The following is a 26,170-nucleotide window of genomic DNA, read 5'->3' as shown; positions in this document are numbered from 1 at the left end:
CTGAGGGTAATTGAGCTCCGTGTGGCGGCAGACTCAGTCCTGTCAGTCTTCTGAAGCCCCATTTGCTGTGTTTAGCAGGTTGTGTGCTGAATACAGATGCAGGGATGAAAAGACAAGCACAGACCGTACGGCACGCCGCAATCACCGGCCAATCTAGTGTCAGAGCCCTCTTACCCCGTCTGTCAGTCTCTGTCTCCCCTCACATCCAGATCCGCCCCGGTCTGATGGAAAACGGATCAGTTCTCGGCTCGGCCTGAGGTGGCAAACGTTCTGCCGGTCTGAATGTGAAATGAAGGTTTTCTAAACGTCGGATGCAGTTTGCTTTCTCTCCTGCTCTCGTCGGCTCTTTCTGAGCACATAGCTGCAAGGACAGAGTGAATAATTCATTAGGAATTTAAGTAGTCGGTTTGGAGGAGTAATATTTACCTTATTAGATCTTCCTTATGGTTAATATTTTAAGCCTGAGAGGAAAGTCTGGGAAAATACTTCCACAAATTGAAAATATTCAAGACATGCAATTAATTGTATTAATTGAAAAGAAAAGTCTCTTTCATTTCGCCATGAGAATAAAATAAGTAGCATCTTCGGCTTTTGGTTAGTTATTTTTTGTTTTAGTCTGACTGGCGGTCAATTTTCACGTGATCAAGTGTTCGTATGGTTGAAACATTCTCTGCTGCACTCTTGATTGGTCTGCGGTGTTGCCATAGTAATGCAAAATTAGAGACGAATCATTTGATTAATCCACATTGTTATTTTTAAATGGAAGTAATTTAAAGAAATGAAAAACCCAAACAATAGCAATTATTGCCTCAAATTATTGCCAATTTTTTATTCAAAAAAAGAAAGCTGTCTTGGTTCTAAACTAATTGCATATTGTTATTGGACTCAGCATGGCTGTTTGCCGCAGTATTGCTTTTTCTCTCATGAGAGTGATGTGATAAACAGGCTCATCTGGACGTGATTGACACACACACACACACACACACACACACACACACACACACACACACACACACACACACACACACACACACACACACACACACACACACACACACACAGCCTTAAGATAACACCATTATTAATGCCAGTGTAGTATTTTATTTTTTATTTCAGTGTGTTAAGATTTTGGTTTTTGAAATTAATACTTTTATTCAGAATTTAAAGGATGCATTAAATTGGTCAAAAGTGACAGTAAAGGAATTTATGTTTCAAAAGATTTCAAATAAATGCTGTTCTTTTGAACTTTCTGTTCATCAAAGAATCCTGAAATAAATATTAAGAACAATAATAATAATGTTTTTTTGAGCAGCAAATCATCATATTAGAGTGATTTCTGAAGGATCATGTGACACTGAAGACTGGAGTAATGATGCTGAAAATTCTGCTCTGATCTCAGGAATAAATTATTTTAAAATATATTTAAATTGAAAACAGTTAATAGTTAAAACAGGTAGTGCTATAAACAGATAATACAGATAACAATTGTAATATGTTTAATTATTACTATTTTATTGTATTTATAATGTTAAACTAAGTATTTTCACATGGCTATTTTCCACCCTTTTTGTTACCTTTAAAATCTCTATATGCAAATGACCTATGTCATGATTGGCTAATCGTATAGTATGTTCATTTCATCATGGTTCTGACAGCATATACCATTTAACCTGCTTTTACAGCCTGGTTTCAGAGAATCCTTTTTTAAATCATGTCCTTTAAAGCAAAACCATAATATTCAGAGTTCCTTGTCGTCAGATGATTGTCTAATGACTCATGGTGGTGGCACTTAATGAATATTAATATGCGGTAACCTTTGTCACGGGGAGAGGAACACATTGTATTTGGAAGTGTACAGGTGTCATGCTGTGCTGACAGAATAAGGAACAAGCTCCTCACAGCATGAGCAGAAGTCATTAGCAGTCACTGCTCATCAATCTCCTGTGTGCCACAGTCCAGACCACAGAGCCATTGATTTAACATGGCCTTTCAGGAAACAAGATGGTGGAGTTCAAACATTTCAATATTCTAAATGCTTTTAAATTTACATTGCCAACTATATAGCAAAGTGCCCAGACATAAAAAGTTTTATTCTGGGCCCAGGGTGGAACCAACCTTATATATATATACATTCTTTTTTTTATTATTATTCTTTTTTTTATTTAATTTTTTATTATTTTTTTTTTTGTCATGTATTAAACTTAAGGGAAACTTCTACATTTTACAGAGTAAAAAAAAAAAAAAAAATGTATAATGTTAAAAAAAAAAATTTTATATATATTTAAATTTCATATTGTTCATTTATTTTAAAGTATTGTTTTCTCTCGTTGTATCTGTGATTTTGATTAGCATGAATGTTGTGCTTTCTGTTTAGCTGCTATAAATGTTGCCAGGCAGGGTTTGTGTTGTGGTAACCCAAGCTCAGGTTGCTAACAGAGTCAGAGCTGTCTCTTCATCCAGTCATTCATTCAACTACTTAATATTCCTGACAAGATCTCAGAACCTTTCAGCCTCATGCAGAACTCGGAGGATCCACAGACTGAACCTGCGAGCGCACAGGTAAATAACCTGGTGGTCTGATGGCCTTTACTGCTGATCTCAGAACAGGTCTTTGCGTGTGATGGTTTATGGTAGAATGGAGAAGAAATGGGATCCTTGAGTGAATAGAGAAAGAGTGAGGTTACATAGGGGGAGTGTGTGTGTGTTTGAACGAGATGGGTTGGTGGTAGTTGGACTTCTGTCCTATTTACATTACATTGAGGCAAAAGCGTACTGTAAGGCTACATAACTGTGTTTGGCGATGAGTTTAAGACCTTCATTCTCATGAAACTCTCTTAGAGGCCATGTTTTGGATTTTATGAGTACTGTATACGCATGTAGTTTATTACTATACATTTTTGAAAATGCTGAAATATTACAGGCCAAGTAACCTGCTCTGTAAGTACTGGGATATATAATACACTGTAGTAGCTTGATGTTTGTTGTCTAGGCTACAAACATTAAGCTGTATTTTTACATTCTCTGTATTGACCTTTACATGACAGGTATGTAATGTGTTACACAAACAAAGTGTTACAATGACCTCTACTGCATTTTGTCAGGATCTGTTATTAAAGTCGGCATGAAACAGAAGTTGCGCTTGTCTTTTCTTCCCTATTGTGACGTATATCCGAGTGAAACAACTTCCCGAACAAGAACAGATGTAGGGCGGGACTTGATTTTGTCCATTGGGAATTGATTGGATGGTTGTGGTTTGCTATTGGTCGATCTCATGTGAGTGACAGGTTGCCCCGCCCTCGCGCCAGTAAGAGAAGTTTCTGTAAGAGGGAGGCGGAAGTTATTAGAAGATAAAACATTGCAGTTTTCTTTAAACACGCTGTTTGTTTTTCCCCTCAGATGGAAAGGGATTCCTATGATTTGCCATCACATGACGCCCTCTCAAAGATCCTCCAGGAGTATCTTCACCTCGTCAAAAATCCTAAAACTCAGACCAGGACAGAATCTCTACCACAGAAAAAGTCGAACTCCCGGCTCAACCGAACCTTTGACGTGCATTCAGCTAAAAAAAGGCAAAATACCACATGATGGCCACTATAATTATTAATTACAGCTTTTAGCTTTGGATTGAACCTATAATTTCCATTTACTTTTATTTGTTGCTGTAAATATTTCCTTTTCAGTTCATCACTACCTGATTTCAAAAATGATCCTCATGCAAGTGAAGTCACTGAACATCAAACTAAAGTAAGTAATAAAACTGTAGATCCTTCTAGAAGTTTCCCAGAAGTGTTGCCTTTCCTCAAAGAGACTTTCAAACTCATTCAGAACCAGACTTTGAGTTGTTGGCATATGGTGTTGTCCACTTTCCATCTTTGGACAAAAGTATAATTCAGTTTTAATGCGAACGCTTAGAATACACATACATCCGAACGCATAGCCTTTCATACTCCATTTGATAGTGTAAGCAAACACCGGCGCTCGACGTGCACACCAGAAAGTTTAAAGATAGAGTAGGCAATGTTTTTCATTAACACTTTTTATACTGGTTGAAACTCTCTTCACATGCTGATAGCAATCAATAATAGAAGTGGTCTAAATATTAAAACATGTACATATATCCTTTGTGGAAGTCTCAGGACCAAAAAATATTCATCCAATCATTGCATTTGGTCCGAATGCATTGATAGGCTGTCCTACCTGCCTGTCAACATATTTATTTCCATAACTGCACGCACCTCCTCCACGATAAAAATGCATTTGTTGTTTTAGTTTAAACTAGAGTTGCGAGTATCTCTTTAGCCCTATTCGGACGGGACTAGTTTAACATGGAGAGGTGTGGTAAAGTAATAATTACCAGAGCTTCTCTGTGATTTTAGTCGCGTCCGAATGTGCCATCTCAGTAATCATTACGGACAATGTCAGTTAAGATTACGGCGACTTCTACCTTCAGTAAAAAGGTCCGGAAAAATCACCTCAGGTCCCGTGCGAATAGACCCGCTGTAAATATGTACGAAAATATTTTGTCATTTCTTGTTTAAAAGCAGTTTTCCTTGGTTTTTCAAGTATGGAGACGCTTGAAAAGCATTCAGTTGCGTTCTAGACGCTGGGACAAATCTGTGGCAAAACTCAAGTGTTTTACACATACCATTCAGATCAGAAAGAAGATCGAAAGCACTTGTTAAGAGGCACGAAACATCTTTTAGCGTTAGGTAAGTGCCTATTGCCAACACTATCCAATCTGAAGTTAATTAATACATCGTTTGACCGGACATAACTGTTTTATATATATATATAAATATATTGTTTGCGAACGTGATATCAGGAAGCAATGTAATACACACATGACGACAGGAGGGTGACGGCGATGCACAAATCGAGTTACTCCTCCCACTTCTGCTAGTTTTACTGAGATTTCTTATCCCGTGCGAATTGCCCATTACTATTACAGACGTCCTGTGGTGAAATTACATCACTCCATCTACCCTTGTAAAGTTCATCCCGTCCGAATAGGGCTTTAGCCGCCTCACAAAAGTGCTTGTCAACAGGGGTCTGTTGTTGTTTTGCATCTCCAGTAATTTGTTTGTTTTTTCAGCTGCAAAACAATAGCCCAGGGCGGTGACACCATCTTGTGAACCAAGTAATTACAGCAAAAATGCCTTCTGAGGACCCATACAGATTATCCCTGCGTCCGAATATGCATAATTCCATACTATAGGAGGCGAAAAACAATATGTGAGCTGAGTCGCATGTCTGAATTCACATTATTCATAAAACAGTAGGCAAAAAGCACCCTGATGACCTACTACTTCCGGCGAGATTCTGAAGTGCGCATTCACTGGACACTTTACTATCCCAATGAGGCCACGGGAGAGGATTAATGAATGGAAGTGAAGCGACGCAACTGACACCGTAGGTCACATGACAGTGACAACATGGCTAATGTAGTACGCCTGAATTTCATTCATACTACACACATCATACTCTATAGAATGTACTTTTTAACAGTCGGAAAAGTACGTTTCAAACCAAATGTAGTACTAACAGTATGCAACAAATACAGTATGATTGCGCGCCTACAGTACCGATGACGCTGAGTCACGTATACTATACGTATACCCTAGCATCTGCGTAAAAATCAAAGTTTATTTTGGCTACGTAATTATTCGTCATGAATATTCACACCATGATTCGGGAATTCAAATAAAAAACCCTCCAGACCATCTCAAGGTGACCCTTATATGTCCACAGTGTTCATTCTACAGTATGAAGGTTTGATGAAATTGACAGTCTTTGCTTTTCTCATCATATCGGAATCATTGCAAAGCCCCCTGCTGAGAAAGAAAGAGAGCGGGAGAGCAGCACATATGTGCTTTTATAATGTGATTGTTTGAAGCAACAGTACAGACTGCGCAGGACCTCTGTCTGCGGCGTCTACGGGGACCAATCTCTCTCTCCATTCACTTTTTCATTGGGTTCAGATGATTCCCTCCGTCTCCACCCCTCCGCGGGCCCCATCTCATCACCGATCATCATTCTCACCTTGCATGTGTGCCCTTTCAATTAAGCGCTCAATTTCTTTCAGACGACCCCAGGGAGCCACAAGCACACTGGCCCAGATTGGAATCGCCTAATCGGTCCCTCTCCCACCCCTCCCGTTTCTGCGCACCGACCTCCGACGCAGACCCCCTTCCTGCACACAGTGACCCTGAGTGAAAAGCAGGCGCCTCCGTGGCATGTTACATGACATGCGACATACGAATAACACAATGGCACAAAAGGATGCCTGGAAGTGCGGCACATCCCACAATGGCCCTGGTCTGCTGTCTATTTAGCACAATACAATGTCTCAAAAATGCTATTGTTCAGTTCTATAGAATGAACCAAGGTAAAGACATGTTGACAAATGTAGATGTGCCGACTTTGTTACACTTTGTTCATCCCATTTGTGTGAATATGCTTTAGCTAATTTTTTGAAGAGCACTTATTACAGAAATAATATATTTTAAAAGAATATACTTAAAGTCCCCCTGTAGTCAATCATTTTATCCCTTAAAACGCATCATTGATCACCAAAATGACAAATGTAAAAGTTTTTATAATGCCTTAAAATAGCTTGAATGTAACTCTACACCCTTGCCTCATTTAGTATACGCGGTTCTATGAATATGCAAATTAGCCCCGCCTTCACTCACTCACACCAGCTCAGAGACACACTCGTTGACGATCACACGTTGACCTGATTGGTTACAAGGTAGTTTGTGCTACCAGCAATTTCAGCAATCAGCAAACACCAGCAATTTCAAACCACGTTTTTGAGACTGTCTTTGGTCCACTGCAGTTTTAAAGTGCCCATATTATGCTATTTTAAAGTTTCCTAATGTTATTGTGGAGTCTTCTACAACATGTTTACATGCATCAAAGGTAAAAAAAAAACAGTTTAATTTCCTCATAATATACATTTGCAAATCATCACATTTTCAATGATTCTCAAATGACTCGTGAGATGAATCAATCTCTCTAAATCCCTCCTTTCTGCGATATACTCTGCTCTGATTGGCCAGACAGCTCAGTCTGTTGTGATTGGCCTACCGTGTACAGCGCGTCGAAAACAAAAACGCCATAACAACGTCAGCTGTCCTGAGGCTTCCTACACTGTAAACTAAACACAGTAATGAACAATGACGTCGATTTGACCATATCAATGCGAGCGCGAGTCCGATAATGAAACATTGGAAGAACTAGTTATTCAACCCGAACCTTCATCGCAAGGACGACTCGAGCAGGACTCAGTGTTTCTCAGTGATACATTACTCAGTTTGAGGTACATTGTATGAGATGTTGCAACTGTAATTCCTCACCATCAGCATTAACAAGTGCATGTCCATCAACAAACCGATTATTTTACTTGTAGACTAAGTTATATTTACTGAGTATTTTTCTAATATATTGCGGTGAATTCGTGGAAACTGTATCAATAGTGAGTGAATGATCTGATGTAACATAAACGTTGGTAAAACAAATAATTCCTCGAAGTAGTGAGAACGACAGACAATCTGCAGTAATAGACACAGTTATAGGTAATAGTGGTCCACAACTGATTAGCAGAAGTATTTCAGTAGGACAGTAATAACGCGAGTTAGCCAGCTAGCAGGAAAACAACACAATATAAAATTCAAAACTAAGTATTTTGAACACCATCGTTCAAGAGAAAGCGGTTTGTGAATCCTGCATTGAACTCTGAGATTTGAAAAGCAGTCATCAGTGAAATAAAGGGAACACAGCAAAAGTTTAGGATTATACTGCTGTTCAAGTTTTCCCTTGTGTCTGCGCATGCAATAAGTGGGCGGGCAATATGCTAATGTTTCGTCTTAACATCACAATGAGATGGCTTATGACTCGTTTGAAAAACGATTCATTTAATTGACTCAGAGTCGACTCTTACTTTTGAAAGACAATAACTTTATATACGGTGAACTTTCAGATTTAAAACTTTGCAGGATGTTTTCATTCGCTTACAGCCATGTCACACACTACATGAAAGGTCATTTTCAAAAATCCATAATAGGGGCCCTTTAAGGAGGAAATACTCAGCAATGGTGTTGACTTATGAATTTACACAAGGTTTGTCTCAAAGCACATTAGAAACACCACACAGACATAAACATTAAAAGCTTGATTTTCACCACAGGAGGACATTAAATGTGAACTGAATGTAATGTTTTGGACACTTAATTGCATGCTAGTGTTTTTTTTTAGACCCACTTAAGTAGTAATTCTATAATTCTATTGCCTTTGAAATAGTGTGGTTAAAGTGTACTGCCGAAGTGCTGACAAGCATTTGTGGTAAACTAAAATATACTTTAATGTCAGTCCTATGCATGTCATGAATTTAAATGTAGCCTATAGTTTTAATTTTAATTTGAAGTACACTAAAAGTGCATATTCAGTAGTTACTTTTTCACAAAAGTATGACTGGAACAGTATTATTTTAGCTCTACCTATAGCTTTATTTTAGGGTAGCCTATCTGATAGCAACTAGTTGATGAAAGCGTCTGTTTTAACCCAACCACACATTAAAAACGACAGTATATCTGCCTTACCTTTAAAAATGGTTAAATGATTCAAGCGAAGCATAAAAAGGAATGTTATTTGGGCAGATATAGTCAGGCTCAGACGAGCGTCACATTCAAACAGACTGAGGATCGGTGTTTCTCTCAGCATCCCGACTGAACATGTGACTTTGATTCCACCTAGTGGCGGGAAACTGCATCTGCCCCTTCCAGACAGTTGGGCGTTGCATAAAGTCAAACGAATAATTTTAAAAATAATTATGCCAATGACCTCCAGCTATGATGATCCTGTTATGAAGAAACTCCTTACTAAAATATAAAGCCAGCTATATATTTTCATGGACACAATCCCTTTTATAGTCTGACTTTTACAATGTCATTGAAGCAAACTGTTAAAATAATATGTAAAAAATATTTCCTTTTTATTAAGTTGAAAACATATATTTATCCAAATAGGCTATTATCAACATTTGGCTAATGAGAATGTAAATAAATATATATAGGCTATATATATATATCGTTAACATCATTTTAACTTTGAAACCCTTAAAATACATTTATTTTTTTCTCTGATCCGCTAGCACAACTTTGCATCCCTCCAATATTGAATCTTGAGTATTGAAGCTTTCAAATAGAATATTGTCAAGATGAATTAACAATCATGCTTAAAACACACACACACACACACACACACACACACACACACACACACACACACACACACACACACACACACACACACACACACACAAATATATTTAGATAAACACCACCATAGCACCTTGGGGTAGCCTACCATTTAAACTCTTTGGTTGGCCATATATCAAAGTACCATATACTATGGTATCACCATCTGATACTAGGACTGGTTTCTGCTCTTGCAATTTTCTTGCTGTATTATACTTTGAAATAATATCCTGAATGGAAATTGATGGTTAAAGGTTTAGCGGAGGATGTTTTACTTCCTGGTGGGTAGTCTAAACTATTGGTCCTCCTAATTGTCAATCATTCTGGTGAATCAATCAAACTTTTCAAAAAGTGGAGAGGGCGGGTCTTATCTAAAATTTGGAAAGATCCTCCGCTATACCTTTAACATTTGCAATCTATATTTGCAGATCATTTTGTTTGCACAAATCCATTTTCTCCTCTAGGAGTTGGAAAACTATCGTGCGGCTATGCATAAGATGGCGGATGACATCATCGGCCTGCGGTCTCAGGTGAGCGGACTGGAGTCTGAGAACAGTCGGCTCCGGCATGACCTCTCCCAGCATCAGGACCTGGGCCACAGCCTGCTTGACGACACCGACACGGACATCATGACCAAGACCGAGATTGCTGACCGGATCGGTAGAGTTTCTCCCACTATAATCTCATTTTAAAAGCATAGGCCTATCATTAGTCAAGGATAACCAGTCAAAAATTGCATTTGGATAAAATCATCTCAGTTTTCTAACATAATATCATCCTGGCATAATTTATTAAATTTTTACATTTTAAAACCTACCTCCACAATGCCAGAAACCACAATGCCAGAAAGTCAATAGCGCAAACTAAAAAACAAACCTTGCTTAGCAAACACTGCTAATGTGCTCTGTGTGATGTTAGCTAATGATTTGCAGTATCATTCATGTCCGTAGTACAAACTAACACATTACACTCTGATTAGTATAACATTAAGTATTAGCAATAGTTGGCTTACTTAGCAAACACATTAAGGTTAACACCATTAGCAAATGATCTGAAGTATCATTCATGTCTTTACCATACAACCCGATCTAACGGCAATTCATATGTATTTACGACCTTACTCGTAAGAATTTGTGCGATTTTTGCTAAATCGTATGTATTTTACGAGTTGCCCAATTCGTATGAATTCGTACGAATGACCTACCCCTGACCCCGCCCCTAAACCTACCCGTCACTGGGATTTAGACAAATCGTACGAATTAGCCACCTCTTAAAATACGTACAAATTGGCCGTGAGATAGCGTTGGACGATTAATAATTTTGGTAAATACCAGCAATAGTTAGCTTGCTTTTTCTTAGTGTTATATGAATGACTTTAGCGCATGAGTTGAGGTATCACTTATGTTCGTAGCGCAAACTAAAAAATTACACTAATTTTAAGTAGTCAGCTTACTTATCAAACACCACTAAGCTGTACTGACTGGTTTTTATCTATCATTCCTGCCCATAGCAAAAATGAACAAATTATCCTCTGAAATACCTTACGATAAGTTGCTGTTAGCAATAGTCAGCTTACTAACACCACTAAGGTGTTCTAAGTGTGTTTTACTGGCAAGTGATTTTAGGTATTATTCATGTCTGTAGCATGAACATTCAAATTATGCTCTGATTAATTCTTAATAATTATTAGTAATAGCTTGTTTGCTTAGAAAACACCACTAAGGTGCTATGAGTGAGTTTTAGCATGTGCTGCTTTGAGGTATCATTCATGTCCGTACTCCGTACTAGCATAAACGTACAAATGATCTCATTACTTAATGGTAAGTATTCTTGCTTAGCAAACAACACACTATGGTAGTCTGAATGGTTAAAAGCACAAATGATCAACATTGATCATTCAAAACTAACATTAATACAAATGGTAGCATTAGCAGTAGTTAGCTTGCAATGGTTAACAGTGCTAATTAACGTGGAGAGATGATGTTCATATGTACATGCAGAAAAAAATTAACAACATCAGACAAAAGTTTTGGGGAGTATCACATTTCAAATGTTAAAAGTTGAGCCTGAAGTGATTTGCACAGGTTTCATGTCCTCTGAGCTGTGCTGAGGATTGATAAGACTTCTCATTTAGCTAAGGGAATCTGATAAGCACTTACTGCCTTATCTGCTGAAGGACAGTTTGTGTCCCTCACACACTCATATGCACACAAACACAAGGCTCCGCTTAAAGGACACGTCAAAGACCTTTGAGGCCTTCAAAGCAAATGCAGGCTTTAATTTCCTCTCTCTCTGGTGAATGCACTGCTGGCAAACAGGGGTTTAGATAATGTTTTCTCCAAAAATATCTCCACAGTGTCATGGTCACACTATTTGCTGATGTTTCTGCAATGCTCAGAAAACAGATTTTGTCTAACCATAAATACTTAAAATTAAATTATATATATTCAATTTAATAGAAACAGAAATATATATGTCCCCAACAGGGAAGTTTCTCAGAAGTTTAGCTAATGTTCTGGCAAGGTTCTCTCAAAGTTATGAACAATCTTTCTTTAATGTTCGTCTAAAGTTCTCTGGGTAGGGTTGCACCAGCCGTTCGTAAGTTCTTTCTTAAATTGGAACGTAAAGTCCACACTAGAGGCTTAGTGACTACTAGCTAGTTTGTAACTAACTCTGAACTTTATTCCGTTGCACCATTTGTTCGTAAGCCAGAACGTAGCTAGTAGGTCGTAAGCTCTCCATAAAGTAATGCGTAGTCGCGTAATATGACGTTTAGCCTCGATGATCCAATAGCAGCCTTCAAATACGTGAGCAGATGTTGTGTTGAAATGCTGTGAATTTCAGTTTATCCTTCATTCTTTTGCCTCACGTTACTAACGGTAAAAATAAGTTTCCATTAAATACGATACTTGATCATGAATAGCATAAGTGTTTTTATAGGTAAATAACATTCAGAAACTGTATTTGAAATGAAATGAATAAGGATCAATAAATAAATATTGATACAAAAAAACATAAAAAATTACGTTTATAGATTATGACTGATATTTGACATGCACAACATGGACCGATGCACACAACGGCGCGCTGTTTAGGACGGGTTGGTGTTAACTTCTATCCTGGTGAACTTCTATCGCTGTGCAATAGAAAGCATCCTGACCAACTGTGCTACAGTGTGGTATGGGAGCTGTTCTGTTGCAGAGCGCAAGGCACTGCAGCGGGTGGTGAAAACCGCCCAGCGCATCACTGGGACTCCACTACCTGCCATCGAGCACATCCAGAGGAAACGCTGTCTGCATCGAGCTCGCAGCATCCTTAAGGACTCCTCTCACCCAGCCCACAGACTGTTTTCTCTCCTGCCCTCCGGCAGGCGTTTCAGGTGCCTACGGACCAGGACCAGCAGACTAAAGAACAGTTTTTTCCCCAGAGCTGTCTCTTTATTAAACTCTAACCCTCATTGATCCCACTCCCCTCATATACTGATAGACTCTCCTCTCCCTCCTCACACCTGCCTCCATTTTGTTATTTGCAATACTATAATGTTCATTTGCACTGCTGACTGTTATTATAGAAACAACTGTTTACATATGCATCTTGCACTACTACCTTGACTGGAATATGCTCAATTTGCACTGCCGACTGTTTATTTACAGTACCGACTGTTTACATATACATTTGCAATACCGTACTTTAACTGTAATATGCAATTACTTCCACTGCACTTTCACTCGGATAGCTTCTGTCCAAACATTATTTGCACTACTTTAAATCCATTGTTATACTGCTCATTTTAGCCTAACTTATACATATATCTATTTGTAAAATTCTGTTTATAGTAATAGCCATCTGTATATTATGCTCACATTCTGTTTATAGTAACACCCATCTGTATATATATTCATAGTACATATCTATCTGTAAAATTCTGTTTATAGTAATAGCCATCTGTATATTATGCTCACATTCTGTTTATAGTAACAGCCATCTGTATATATATTCATAGTACATATCTATCTGTAAAATTCTGTTTATAGTAACAGTCATCTGTATATTATATTCAGTACATATCTATCTGTAAAAATTCTGTTTATAGTAATAGCCATCTGTATATTATATTCAGTACATAGCTGTAAATTCTGTTCACAGTAATAGTTATCTGTATATTATATTCATAGGACAAATCTATCTGTAATTTTTTTGTTTATAATAGTATTCAACTCTATATTTATTCAGTACATATCCATGTTCTGCACTTATGGAACCACTGTATATCCTGCACTTGCTGCTATTGCACTTCTGGTTAGACCTAAACTGCATTTCGTTGCCTTGTACCTGTACTTGTGTAATGACAATAAAGTTGAATCTAATCTAATCTAATCTAAAGATAGCCGCTTACAAAAGTAATCTTTTCACATAATGTTCTCTCTCTAAAATGTAAGCGTAAATGTAAATGTCAGCATAATCATATTTGTCTTAACAATTAAAGTCTGTCAGATAAAAGAAGAGCTTATGCTTATGAATATTTATTTATTGATCCTTATTCATTTCATTTCAAATACAGTTTCCGAGTTATTTACATATAAAAACACTTATGCTATACATGATCAAGGCTATCGTATTTAATGGAAACTTATTTTTACCGTTAATAACGTGAGGCAAAAGAATGAGGGATAAACTGAAATTCACAGCATTTCAACACAACATCTGCTCACGTATTTGAAGGCTGCTATCCGATTGTTAAGTCTGACGTCACGCGTGACGTTTAGCCTTTTCCGGGTCCAAACGCTCCTCTCGTCCAGAAATAACGTGGAACCTGTAAATTTATTTACGATCACGTCCTTCTTAGTGAGGCACCCTTGGCGGTCAAAAAGGGTTTAAATTCCTTTAACACCAACAGAGTGGTTAGTGTAGCTCATCACTCAGGTGGCATAATTAAGGGTAGAGACCAGGCATCAATGAAAAAGAAGATTTACGAGGTTGAAGTGAGTTAGCTCGGGACACGGGACACAGCACTGCGGCATTGTAAAAACACTCAATAACAACCAAAACACTAGCGAAAGCGGTAGGTAGGTAGAGAGGACCTGGACTTTGGACCCGGAAAGAGTATCGGAGAGTGGTTATGTCACGACTTAACAACCGAATTGGATCATCGAGGCTAAACGTCATATTACGCGACTACGCATTACTTTACGGAGAGCTTACGATCTACTAGCTACGTTCTGCCTTACGAACAAATGGTGCAACGGAATAAAGTTCAGAGTTAGTTACAAACTAGCTAGTAGTTACTAAGCCTCTAGTGTGGACTTTACGTTCCAATTTAGGAACGAACGGCTGGTGCAACCCTACGCTGGTCTTTAATAACGTTCTCAAAACGTTAGCACAAAAACGTGATTTATACATCTTTAATAGAAACCTTTCCTAAAACATTTTAATTTAGATTTTTTTTGTAAATGTTACTACTTGTTTCAGAATGTTTGTAAAATGATTAAATGAAATGTTCCCTTAACGTTAGCATAACCAAGAAAAGTGTTCATAAATGTTTTGCACATTCAGAGAACATTTAGAAATAATCTTTTCATAACTTATTAGGAACATTCACTAAACATTTTCAGAACATGTTTTAGTCTATAAAAGAAACAGAAGAGATTCATTTTTAAATAAATTTTATTTTATACAGTAATGCTCATTTTCATTGTTATTGTAATATGTTTGCTGGTTCATTAAGCACTTATGAATCTTCTATGGCCCTTTCTGCAGCCTCTCTGAAGTTCAAGCTCTCCAGTGAAAGCAGCAAAGCCGCAGCCCAGAAGGACAGGATCCAACAGCTTCAAAACGAGCTCATCAGGGTGGGTTAATCAAGGCCGGCCTCCTTCAGATCATTTCAAGTTTTTAATAAAAGCTGCAGCAGTGCTCAGAGACCGCGTGTTTCCTTTCTGAAGCTCAAGGGATCCATCGACTGGCATACATTTGTGCTGTTTGCTGGCAGTTAGGAGATGCTGTATCAAATGCATTAATGGTTTCCTCCCAAGATCATTGATTGGATCAGGTCGTTGAATTTGTCTCCAGACTGCATGGCATATTGCTTGTTGTATTTGATACAAAGCTAAAAATACACAAATCTGGCTGGAGACCCCTGGTAATTGAGTTAACTCACTGCATGGACTCATTGGACCTGAGTTTTTAGCTCTTTATTTTGCTTATTGCAGAAGAACGACATTGAGAAAGAGTTTGTCCAGCTGCAAAGAGCACATCAACAGCAGCAGGCGGTGCTAAAAAGATATCAGGTCCGTGACAGTAAAATAACTGTGCTGGAGGATACAGTTCGCCAACAGGAAAAGGTATTTAGCTCTTCTGTACATCAAAACACTGTTTCTGTCATTTTTCGACCACCAAACAATCAAGCTAATAAAACACTAAAACACAGTTTGTTTGAGCATCCTGACCAGAGCATGAGTTTAGGACAAAAGACAAATTCACCCCAAAATTAAAATTCTGTCATAATTTCTCACTCATATGTCATTCTAATAGTGTTATTTTAGTAAATAAAAGGGCATAAAGGTGCCATGAAATGAATCCATGAGACTCAAGTGGTTTAATCCAAGTCCTCTGAGGACATATGATAGCTAACGGGGAAAAAATTATAATTGCTAAATGTTTAATTCTGCTTCGTTTTTTTGGGTGCATTCATGAAAAAATCCCTCCACGCTCTTGGTTGTGGTTGGTTGAACTATTTCTTTACATATCTAGCAAGGATCTAATGTATAATGTGTTGTATTATGTTTTAATTCACTGTGCAGGTCATTGAGAAGATGGAGAAAATATTGGATGCAAAACTGAAGGAAATAAATAAAGAAAATTCAGAGATGAAGAGAACAGCTGTGAAACATAAAGGTGTGCCTTTACACCAGCTTTTAGTGGAAACACACACACAAAAAAACATTTCAGTTATGATTTATTGGTCAGAGCCATGGCTTAGTGTTTGTGGTGCTCATGCTGGAAATTTGGGTTCGAGTCTGTCCTGCGTCATGCCCTAAAAACTGTCTTTATACTCTCTTTATCAATAAAAAGTGTGAAAAGCTTTCCAGAAATTGCCACTGACAAGTAATCGTGCTGTTGTATATAGATAAAGAGGAGCTCAAGAGTAGAGAGATCGAGTCTGTGCTGGCGGCAGAAAACTCTCGACTGCGAGCAGAGCTGGACAGGCAACGTAATCTACCCCCACCTATCATCATTCAACCGCCTGTGCAGGTAAAACCCCAGCTTCCCCTCAAACAGCCATCCCAGACAGCAAACACAGAGATCCGGCCCACATCTGGTACGCGCTGAATCCACATGTACCAGATGTGGCCCGGATCTGGGCCGACACTGTCTGGGATTCTGCACGAATGCTTTAATGTGCACATTTTATTAATGTTTTTGATCTCAGTCCCATCAGCCTTTCTCAGACAGCGAGAAGCTGGACTTATTGACGCAGCTGGCGAGAGCTGAGGGTCGAATCCAGACACTGGAACAACAGGTTTGATCCTTTAACACTGTGAGAAGACGTTTCACTTTGTGTAAATTATTGGTTGGGATGCAGTGATTGGTGCGAGCGCTCTTGACACATTGCGCTGTTGTGCTTATGTGGGTGATTGAGGTTCGAGTCAGGCCAGTGACCTTTCCCATTTGTTCTTTCTTTCCCATATAATTTCCTATATCATCTTGTTACAAAAGAAGCATGTCCTAAAAAATGACATTTATCTGTTCCTGTGTAGCTCAATGGAATGTATGTTTTTGTTTACACAAACACTGGAACAAGACACTTCAGTCGACACAAGAAATTGTAATAAATAATGTTTTTTTGAACACTGCAGTGTTTGTGTTTGTGATATTGGTCATTTGCGCAGCTGAAGGAGAACTCCAGACAATGGGGAAAAGAGAAACAAGACATGTTGACCAGACTCAGTGAATATGAACATGGATTCACTCGAACATCTACCATGATTCTTTTTGATCTGCCCGTGGTGAGTAAATAACTGCTATTTACTTAAACTTATATCTGATATCAATGGTATCATCTATTGAGTCTTCCTTTTTTATTTCCGAACAGAAAAGTGTGTCTGATTCTGTATTGGGACATTCTCGACACAGGCAACTGGAACCTCTGAAGTGATCACGTCTAATCAGAGTTAGTATTTTGCTAAATATTTTTGAAAAAAAACAAGTGTATTTTTAGTATAAAACACATCATAACATTTTTAAATGCCAATTTTCATTTATTCATATTCATTCAAAACTCTTCAGAATATTTGGATATATTTGTTTTTAAAAAAAAATCACATTTATTTAAACATTTTAGTTTTTCTGAAATATTTCAATTTAGTACCAGTCAAAATTTTTTTTTTTTTTACTTTTATTCAAAAAATCTGGAAAATATTAATAATAAAGTCATCAAACACTTTGAACAAACTTGGAGAGTCATAAAAAAAAAGTGTTAAAAATTAAAATGAAATTTTAAATCAGTGTTATTTTAGCATCATTGAGAAACTAATATAGTTTTTATTAATATTTTAAAATAGATATTATGTTTATGTTTTCAATTTTCGTTTTAATTTCAGTTAAAGTTTTAGTAATTTTGTATTGTGTTTTTGTCATTTTTATATTCGTTTTAAAAAAATAAAAATGTCTATTTAGTTTTTATTCATTTTTTATTTCATTTTTGTTTTTATTTTTTAAGTATATCAAGTTAAACTAAATAACAATGAGAATATTGCCGTGGAACAATTTTTTTTTTAATTTAATTTATTTTTATTTTTAATTTCAGTTAAAGTTTTGTAGCGTGTTTTTGTAATTTATATAAGTTTTTATTTATTTTTATAAATATGTCTTCAGTTTTATTTTTATTTTTTAAGTATATCAAGTTAAACTAAATAAAATTGAGAAATGTGGCAACTTTTTAGATTTTATTTTATTTTATTTCAGTTAATGTTTATTTTATTTCAAATACCAAAAATGTTTATTATGGTTTTAGTTTTAGTTTCAGTGATATGAATATGAATATGAATATGAATAACCATATTTTAAATGAACTTTTTTCATTACTCGCCTTCATGTCGTTCCAAACATGACTGATGTTTTTCTTTTTCTTTTTTTTTATGTTGTTTTGAACATTCTTCAAAATATCTTCTTTTATGTTCCAGGTTAGAATGACATGAAGGCGAGTAAATGATGACACAACAATCCCTTTAAGATCATGAGAAACTTAAATTGAGTCTAATCTTTTGACAGGTATTACATCTCAAAGACGGACTGTTCGCCGTCCCTAAAGCTCAGAGTTGCGTCCAGTCCAGTTCAGTCCTCGACATCATTTGCAGCTCTGCTATCTGCTGGCGTTCAGGGGTTTGATGGTTAGTATGATGGGCTTCTCGGGCAGTAAGATGAGCTCAAACGTGCTCCTAACCTCCACCTGCCTCTGCTTCTCAAACCTGAAGTTCTCCAGCATCTATAAAGATGACGAAACGACAAATAAGAAAGAGAATCAGCCCAACGTTATTTAGCCACTTGAGAGGATATGATGTTCCTCGCTTTAGAAATCCACATACATGAATAAGGAAGAGCTGCATCTCTGTCTCGGCGATCCTGCGGCCCAAACACTGGCGTGGGCCGAACCCGAAGCTCAGGCTCTTGAAGTAGTGGGTCTGGGATCTGACCCAGCGAGCGGGACGGTACTGTTCTGGGTGCGGGAAGACCCGATGATCACGACCCATAGCGTACAGACCCAGCTGAACTAAAGTCTGATCCAGACAGACAAGAGAACAGTCGTATTTTGTCCAGTTTGTCATGAAATAATTCAGTAATTCCCTTAAATTCACACTCACCCCTGCTGGAATGTGGTAATTTTGAAGGACGATGTCTTCAGTGATGTATCTTTGTAGACTCACAGCTACGGGATGTAACCTTCAGAAGGAAATATATTATTTTACACACATGGCAAATGCTTGTCACATTTATTATTTTATTTCTGGGTGTTTCTTCACTAATTTGAACAACAAAAAGTTGTAATCGATAAAGCTTAATTGTTGTCAATATTGTTGCTTGTGGTGAAACTGACAACATTGTGATTTGTATAAATATTGACAAATCAATTTCACACATTAAATATTGAAATGGTTTATAATTATATCACTGTAAAAGTATTTTAAAAACAATATTTTTATGATATATATATATATATTTGTGCTGTTAAATCGATTAATCACATCTAACATAAAAGTTTGTATATATATACACACACACATACAGTATGTATACACAGTATACAATATACACACATCGATTAATCGATTTGACAGCACTAGGAGCCTATATATATATACATACATACAGTGCTGGGTAGTAACTGATCATTTGTAATCTGAATTACGTAATCAGAATACAAAAATGAAGAACTTGGATTATATTACATTTTAAAATTCAGTTAGAAAATAATCCATAATTTAATGATTCTCCCCAATTCTTATTTTTAAATTTTCCTTCCTAAAAAAAGCCTATCACTTATAATACTGTATGTTTAGAAAATCTTCTAGATTTGTGGAATTGCACACACCCGCCACTAGTAAAGTGGCTTTAACCTTGAACAAAGAGACTAAATATTTAATAAAAATCAACTCCTGAAAACTTATAGTTGATAAGTTTCCCTATAGTTGAACAGAAAGGTGTTTTATGCCATAATATCTTGGAGTGAACTGTTTGTATACCTTAAAGTTTCCTTCAGGGCTCCTTTAAGCAGAGGAACCATCTTAAGCATCTGCATCACGTCTCCTTTAGAGGCGATACGAGCAGCCGAGATTTCCCCCCGGATCTCCTCCTGCAGGTCCGGGTGTCGGGCCAACTCATAGAGCGTCCACATCAGTGTGATAGACGTCTGACGCACGCACAAACACAGAAAATATCCCAATACATCAACCTTGAAAACATTTAGATTAAACACACTATATATAACCCGGGTTCATATTCTGTAATACCACCCAAAAATGAAAATATATAATAATTTACTCAGTCATGTCATTCTCTCTGTGAAACACAAAAGAAGATGTTTTGAAGATTTTTTTTGTCCATGCAATGAAAGTCAATGGGGTCTAATGTTGTTTGTTTTGGACCCCATTGACTTTCATTGTATGGACAAAAACATTCTTCAAAATAACTTCTTTTGTGATCTGCAGAAGAAAGTCATACAGGTGTGGAATGACGTGGGTGAGTAAATTATGGCATTTTTATTTCTGGATGAACTATTCCTCTAGCGTTGATTATTTATCTTACCGTGTCGACCCCTCCAGCCATCAGCTCCGTGACACTGGCCTTTATGTCCTCGATGGACAGTTTGTCCAGCATTAGAAGACTAGCCAGCACACCAGGGTACTTCTGGCTGGCTTCTGGATCTTTCCTCAACTGTCGGTAGATATTCTGGATACATCGGTCGGCTTTGGAAAAACCACATTGAGGGATGAAAAATCAGTGGAAGTTTCAAGAGGAAAGGCCCCGATATACTTCGAAGAACTGGTGTGATGTAATTTCGAACAGAATCAGGCCAAAGTTACGTTTGTTTCAAGTTCATTTTGGGAGTTCGAAACAGCTTGCCAAAGGGAACTTTTCTGGAAAAGTTCGCTCCGGCTGGTAAACACCTGGTAAATACCATTGGTCCGTGGCGATTACATAATTAGGTGTGGCTCTGATGATTGAGGTGGAAATCTTCTCCGGTTCATTTTTTCTATTCAGTATGTCGAGGTCGGACGTTCGAGAGTAAAAACATGAACACACTGTAGAGCTGCTTTATAGTAGAAAATGAAGTTGTAATTGTAATTGAAAGCGACACTAGCTGCGTTTCCATTCCCCTTCAAATTGCGCAAATTGAAATTGCGAATTGAAAATATGCCCAATGGAAACACGTCAATTTCGCAAAAACTCCCATTTATCGCAAAAAAGTTTTTACGTTCGCATGAGGTGGTTTTTCAGGCAATTCGAAAAAGAAATATTTCGCAAAACTGCAGTTTTTGCGCATTTACAGGTCACCTGACGTAGGTGACGCGGTGAACAGAATACGAGACAGAGTTCTTTATTAAATTCATATAAGACAAAAGAATTACAGTAATAATGGATTCTAAACCTCAAATAAATGCCACAATCAAGACCTCAGAGCAGATATGAGGGAGAAACACCCAGAAACACCTCATATGTGCCGCTCACAAGTATAATAAGGGTCGTTCCTTCCATTAATGCTTGGAAAACACACATACGTCTCCTTCGATTAATAATAATGGCCAGTGCGGTGGCCGGGATATAGTACATAAACCTACCAACGTCCGTTGCCATGGCAAGATGCGTGGGCAGCATTGGGATGTTTGCTAACAGTATAACGCTGGTCACATATTTTGAAATTCTATGCAAAGAACTTTGCAGTGAGTATATCAGAGCCTGAAGTGTTTCTCGCCATAAAGACCAGCATGGATTGATTTCATCCTATGCAACCAGTGTCGTGTTACCCTGGTTAAAGATGCCGTCCCAGGCCTCCACGTGGTCCTTCCAGATTTTGGCCCCCATGCGGCGGAGCAGGGCCGGAGGAATGAACAGCATGGGCGAGGTGGTCTTGAACATGACGGTGATGCAGTCGATGAAGTGCTGGGCATCTGGATCAATGTAGTCCAACAGCAGACCCAAACGCTCACCGTACAACACAGCACTCACGGCTGAGAGGAACAAACAGGGTTAGCTTTCAGATCCTCTTCACTTCCACACAAGAATGATTATCAATATTTAAAAATGAATATTACCATGTAATAAGAACAATTGGTTACACTTTATTTTAAGGTGTCATTGTTACAGTGTAATTATATATTTAAGTACTAAGTAATATTAAGCAACTACATGTACTTACTATAGGGTTAGGGTAGGATTAGGATTCGGTTGAGGGTTAGTTGCATGTAATTATGCATAATTTACTGTTATTACTATGGTTAGTACATGTAACATATGTAAAAAGGACACTGTAAAATAAAGTGTTGCCGAACAATTATTAAAACAGACAGAAACTGATATATTCTACAAAATTTATACATAAAAATACCTATAAAATTGTAAGTCATTTTGGATAAAATGTAAGGGGAAATGTTTTTAAATTGAGTAAATAATGCTATATAATACTGTGTGTGTGTGTGTGTGTGAGAGAGAGAGAGAGAGAGAGAGAGAGAGAGAGAGAGAGAGAAATAATTGAAAAAAAATTGTTAAACAAATAAACATTAACCAGAAACATTGTATATCCACCGGATACTATATATATATATAGTATATATATTCACATTTCATTGTACAGACAATTATAATAAAATAAGAAAGGTGTGTTTGTTATTGATGGTGTCAAACCTTACATTCCAGTGCGTACTTGAAGAGTTCATGGGACAAATCTGTGGTCCATTCATTTTGTCCACTCCTCTCAATCTTTTTATAGACTCGAGCCACAAAGTCCTGACCGACCTCGTCCAGGAGCGGCACGAAGTTCCCCTGCACCTTTGGAGAAATCACCTCCTTGTTTAGAATGATCCTATTAGATTTCCAGTCCTCTCCATCTCTGCAGGAACAAATCAATATCTTTTACTATTCCAGTAAACGTGGTTGTAGCAGATCTGGAAAGACTCTGCCTACTTTAGCAGGACGCCATATTTGCGGTTCCTGTAGTCCCTGTAGGAGGTCCACGCTTCCACCCGGAGTCTCTTGGGATAATGGCCCTCAGCTTTGAACAGGATAGCAGCATCTTCAGGCTTGATGATGTTCACACTCTCGTAGTATCCAACCTTTTCCCTGAGCAAATGTATTGTGCAGATATAGGCATCATATAATGTTAGAATATGGTTTCACAATGTTCAGGTGTTTTTGCATGATTTTGAGATCCATCTTTTCACACTGAGGACAACTGAGGGACTCAAACACAACTAGTAAAAAAGGTTCAAACATTCCCTGATGCTCCAGAAGGAAACACGATGCTTTAAGAGCCAGGGGGTGAAAACTTTTTGAATTTGAAGATCACGTTCAATTGTACTTAATTTGTTTTCATGGGAAACATGTAAGTATCTTCTGTTGCTTCCCAAGGGCAGTACTAAATAAAATAAAAATTTGATATTTAAACAAAGTAAGAAAGATTTGGACATCTCCATCCTGTTCAAAAGTTTTCACCCCCCGGCTCTAAATGCATCATTCGGCTCAAATATGCAAAAATGCTGGAAAACGGACGAATTTTTGGGACCTGAAGGGTTTTTCTGAAGAACATTGGGCAGTTTAATTGCTCATGACAAACAAGGGCCTCAAGAATAACCATCACAAAACTAAACAAAAACAGTCGTGGATCCTCCAGGTAAACGACACACAGTATTGAGAATCAAGGCTATGTGAAATATTATGTGAAACAAGTTTTTTTTTCTTTTTTTTTTTCTTGTGGACTAAACATCTCTTATGTAAAATATCTTATTCAGGACAGTCCTAAATATAATTTTTTTATGAATCCTCTTATTTTGTTAAAATAACATTGTGCAGATCCTGTAAGGGGTATGTAAACTTTTGAGCATGACTGTACTATTGAAGTCAAATGAGGACCATGTTTGAGAGTGAGTAAATTATGACAAAATTAAAAAATTTGGGTGAACTCTCCCTTTAATATACCTCTTTGATGATGAACAGGGTCACATGAACCCTTCAAGCACAGACTATTATGGAACAATTTCTATATTAAATGTCTTTTTTAGATTTGTTCGGTGGTGTAAAAATGTTTAGGTGGCATAAATGATTGTACAATGAAAAAAGAAATGAGGACAATTTTTATCATTGGGTAAGTAAGTGTGGTGTAACAACATGCAAGTAGCCATTTATTGTCATGACAAAATAAATAAATAAGTCAAGGTCAGTATGGTTTATTATTATTATTATTTTAAATATCCAATATTTTGACCTTTATAAATGCGCCTTTTGTTTAGGTCAAATGGAATAACCCTAGAAAATATTTTTGATATTCATGAGTCAAAAATGTGTGATATTTTGAAAATAAATTTGGAAAAAAAACTGTCTGAAAATATTTTTAAGCTATTTTAGTACTTTTTATGTCATTAAACACATTTCTGTAGTATAAAATTTATGAAATGAACATAAATACAATTATTAAAATTCTTTTTTTTACCACCTTTGACCAATTTCTATGACTTTTCAAGTTGTCTCTTTGATAACTGGGGGAACAAAATAGTAACACTTTATTTTAAGGTGATGAAGTTACACGTTACTACATGTACTATTAATAATACATGTAATTAATATTAATGACAGTGCATTATGCATATTACAAGTAACTAACCCTAAACCTAAACGTAACTCTACATGTAGTTAATTGATATTACTCAGTACTTATTTGAGCAAGTAAAATGTAACTACGTCACCTTAAAATAAAGTGTAACCAAAAAAAGTAATGAAATATCTGAGGGGAAAAAAAGAAAAAATATATATCCCAAAGAAATAGAAATGTGCATGACTGTATTTTTGTTTGTTGAATTTATATGAATCTTTAAGGCCTGGAAATCAAATTTTTCCTGAAATGTACAGATTTTTCATGTCCATGCAATCCTGTATATGGCACCGACTATTAGTTGTAAAAAAATGTGTCGTTTTACCTGTAAATGGGACCAAACATATTGAAATTGTGCACCATAATCCGGTGTATATTCCTGAGGCCATCCATTTTCCAGAAAGTGTAGAGACTCGCCACACCGTTCTTCCACAGTCCAGGAACCTCACTGAAGGGCAGTACGGTAGAGTTGTCCTTTTGGACAGCAGGTACTCGTCCTGCATGGTTCGTCCTGACCTGTGGTAGGTGCTTAAGTGTGGACAGACACTGAGCCAGACGGGCCCTCAGACTCCAGCGGTCCATCACACCCTCTCACTGCCTCTCTCGTATGGAAAGAACAGCTGCTGTGGAAAGCAGCTGTTTGCTTTAATATGACTTCACATGTCAAGGATGATGTAGAAGTGTGCTGAGGACATAAGAGACCACCCCAAATTTTCTGGGACATTCATAAGATGTGGTGCCCCCTACTGGCTATTATTGAGGGCCTTATTGTGATGGACCTCCTGATTACACTTCTATGGGGAAGAGATTTGTCTCATTCTATTTTCTATTCTTTTCAAGTATAAGTAGTTTATTTTTATTTTTATGAATTTATTATTATAATTGTTTTATATGGTTCTTCTGATGGTCTTTCATTTTTGCAAAATGTAATCAAAAGTTTCAATAGTAATAATAAAATATAAATTTTCTAGGACCCCGTTTCCCAAACACACACTCAGTAAAAAGTCTTATCTGGTCATCCTTCAAAAGCACAATGCTTCCTACCTGTAGTTCAACGCCAGGCTTAGTAGAGGGCCACTTTCTTTTTGGTTGCAAAAGAGTTACTTTTCCATTATTCCCAGAAAGTTTGTGCCAAATGTTGTACCCGGCACATTCGTAAATGGAGGGTCAATGGACACACGATCTGTTGGAAGGTCAGCCATTTTTTGAGCCTGTGGTTCTCTTCTAAGTCTTCTGCATGTAACACATTCATGAATGACACAGCAAACACGTCTCTTGCCACCAACTATCCAATAGCCAGCAGCACGCAATGCACCCTCTGTGTAATGTCATCCCTGGTTTTTAGGGTGATGTACCCCAAAGAGAGGCAAATACCAACACTCTTCTCTTTCCATGAGATGGGGAGCTTCTTCAGCATGGTTGTTCCTAAAAACCTTGCCCATAAAAGTAAAGTGCTGTTTCATCTCTGGATTTCTCTATAGATTACATCTCAAGCTTGACAACCTTTTCATGGCTTGACATCTTTAGTTAGGAAGTTTGCACCTCGGAGCTTTGAAAG

The 26,170-nt window shown here is 37.3% G+C and overlaps 2 protein-coding genes across 3 annotated transcripts; one reads left to right on the top strand and one right to left on the bottom strand.

The window, feature by feature from the left end:
* Nucleotides 1–2,417: 2,417 nt before the first annotated feature.
* On the top strand, nucleotides 2,418–18,663 carry ccdc33 (coiled-coil domain containing 33). Its single transcript, XM_082159588.1, has 12 exons — nucleotides 2,418–2,559; nucleotides 3,397–3,569; nucleotides 3,681–3,744; nucleotides 9,722–9,917; nucleotides 15,015–15,103; nucleotides 15,464–15,595; nucleotides 16,055–16,148; nucleotides 16,381–16,505; nucleotides 16,684–16,773; nucleotides 17,144–17,260; nucleotides 17,347–17,424; nucleotides 18,525–18,663. Exons 1-11 carry the CDS (start codon nucleotides 2,515–2,517, stop codon nucleotides 17,407–17,409), a joined length of 1,188 nt encoding a protein of 395 aa, XP_082015714.1. The 5' UTR covers nucleotides 2,418–2,514; the 3' UTR covers nucleotides 17,410–17,424; nucleotides 18,525–18,663.
* LOC309490424 (cholesterol side-chain cleavage enzyme, mitochondrial-like) lies at nucleotides 18,609–25,240 on the bottom strand. 2 transcript variants are annotated; one of them, XM_082159584.1, is made up of 9 exons: nucleotides 24,938–25,240; nucleotides 22,932–23,087; nucleotides 22,658–22,857; nucleotides 21,776–21,979; nucleotides 20,556–20,716; nucleotides 19,994–20,160; nucleotides 19,115–19,193; nucleotides 18,839–19,030; nucleotides 18,609–18,738 (listed from the first exon to the last, which is right to left on the bottom strand). In XM_082159584.1, the coding sequence occupies exons 1-9, from the start codon at nucleotides 25,192–25,194 to the stop codon at nucleotides 18,616–18,618; spliced, it is 1,539 nt and encodes a 512-aa protein (XP_082015710.1). In that variant the 5' UTR covers nucleotides 25,195–25,240; the 3' UTR covers nucleotides 18,609–18,615. The 2 variants fall into 2 exon arrangements, with proteins under 2 accessions (XP_082015710.1, XP_082015709.1); XM_082159583.1 differs by having other exon boundaries at nucleotides 18,839–19,193.
* Nucleotides 25,241–26,170: the final 930 nt, after the last annotated feature.

Source organism: Leuciscus leuciscus, assembly GCF_965113295.1.
Source record: "Leuciscus leuciscus genome assembly, chromosome: 25".
Classification (NCBI taxonomy): Eukaryota; Metazoa; Chordata; class Actinopteri; order Cypriniformes; family Leuciscidae; genus Leuciscus; species Leuciscus leuciscus.
Note: the sequence above shows the minus strand (reverse complement) of the source record. Positions and strands in the feature narration are given on the sequence as shown.

What these genes read in the sequence shown, in the direction of transcription:
- ccdc33 (XM_082159588.1), top strand. Translation starts at nt 2,515, where the DNA reads ATGCAGAACTCGGAGGATCCACAGACTGAACCTGCGAGCGCACAG. An exon ending in CGAGATTGCTGACCGGATCG is followed by an intron (nt 9,918 to 15,014) that starts GTAGAGTTTCTC and finishes CCCTTTCTGCAG; the next exon opens with CCTCTCTGAAGTTCAAGCTC. An exon ending in CAGTTCGCCAACAGGAAAAG is followed by an intron (nt 15,596 to 16,054) that starts GTATTTAGCTCT and finishes TTCACTGTGCAG; the next exon opens with GTCATTGAGAAGATGGAGAA.
- LOC309490424 (XM_082159583.1), bottom strand. Translation starts at nt 25,194, where the DNA reads ATGGACCGCTGGAGTCTGAGGGCCCGTCTGGCTCAGTGTCTGTCCACA. An exon ending in GGACGGCATCTTTAACCAGG is followed by an intron (nt 20,717 to 21,775) that starts GTAACACGACAC and finishes GTTTTTCCAAAG; the next exon opens with CCGACCGATGTATCCAGAAT. An exon ending in GCCCTGAAGGAAACTTTAAG is followed by an intron (nt 19,194 to 19,993) that starts GTATACAAACAG and finishes TTCCTTCTGAAG; the next exon opens with GTTACATCCCGTAGCTGTGA.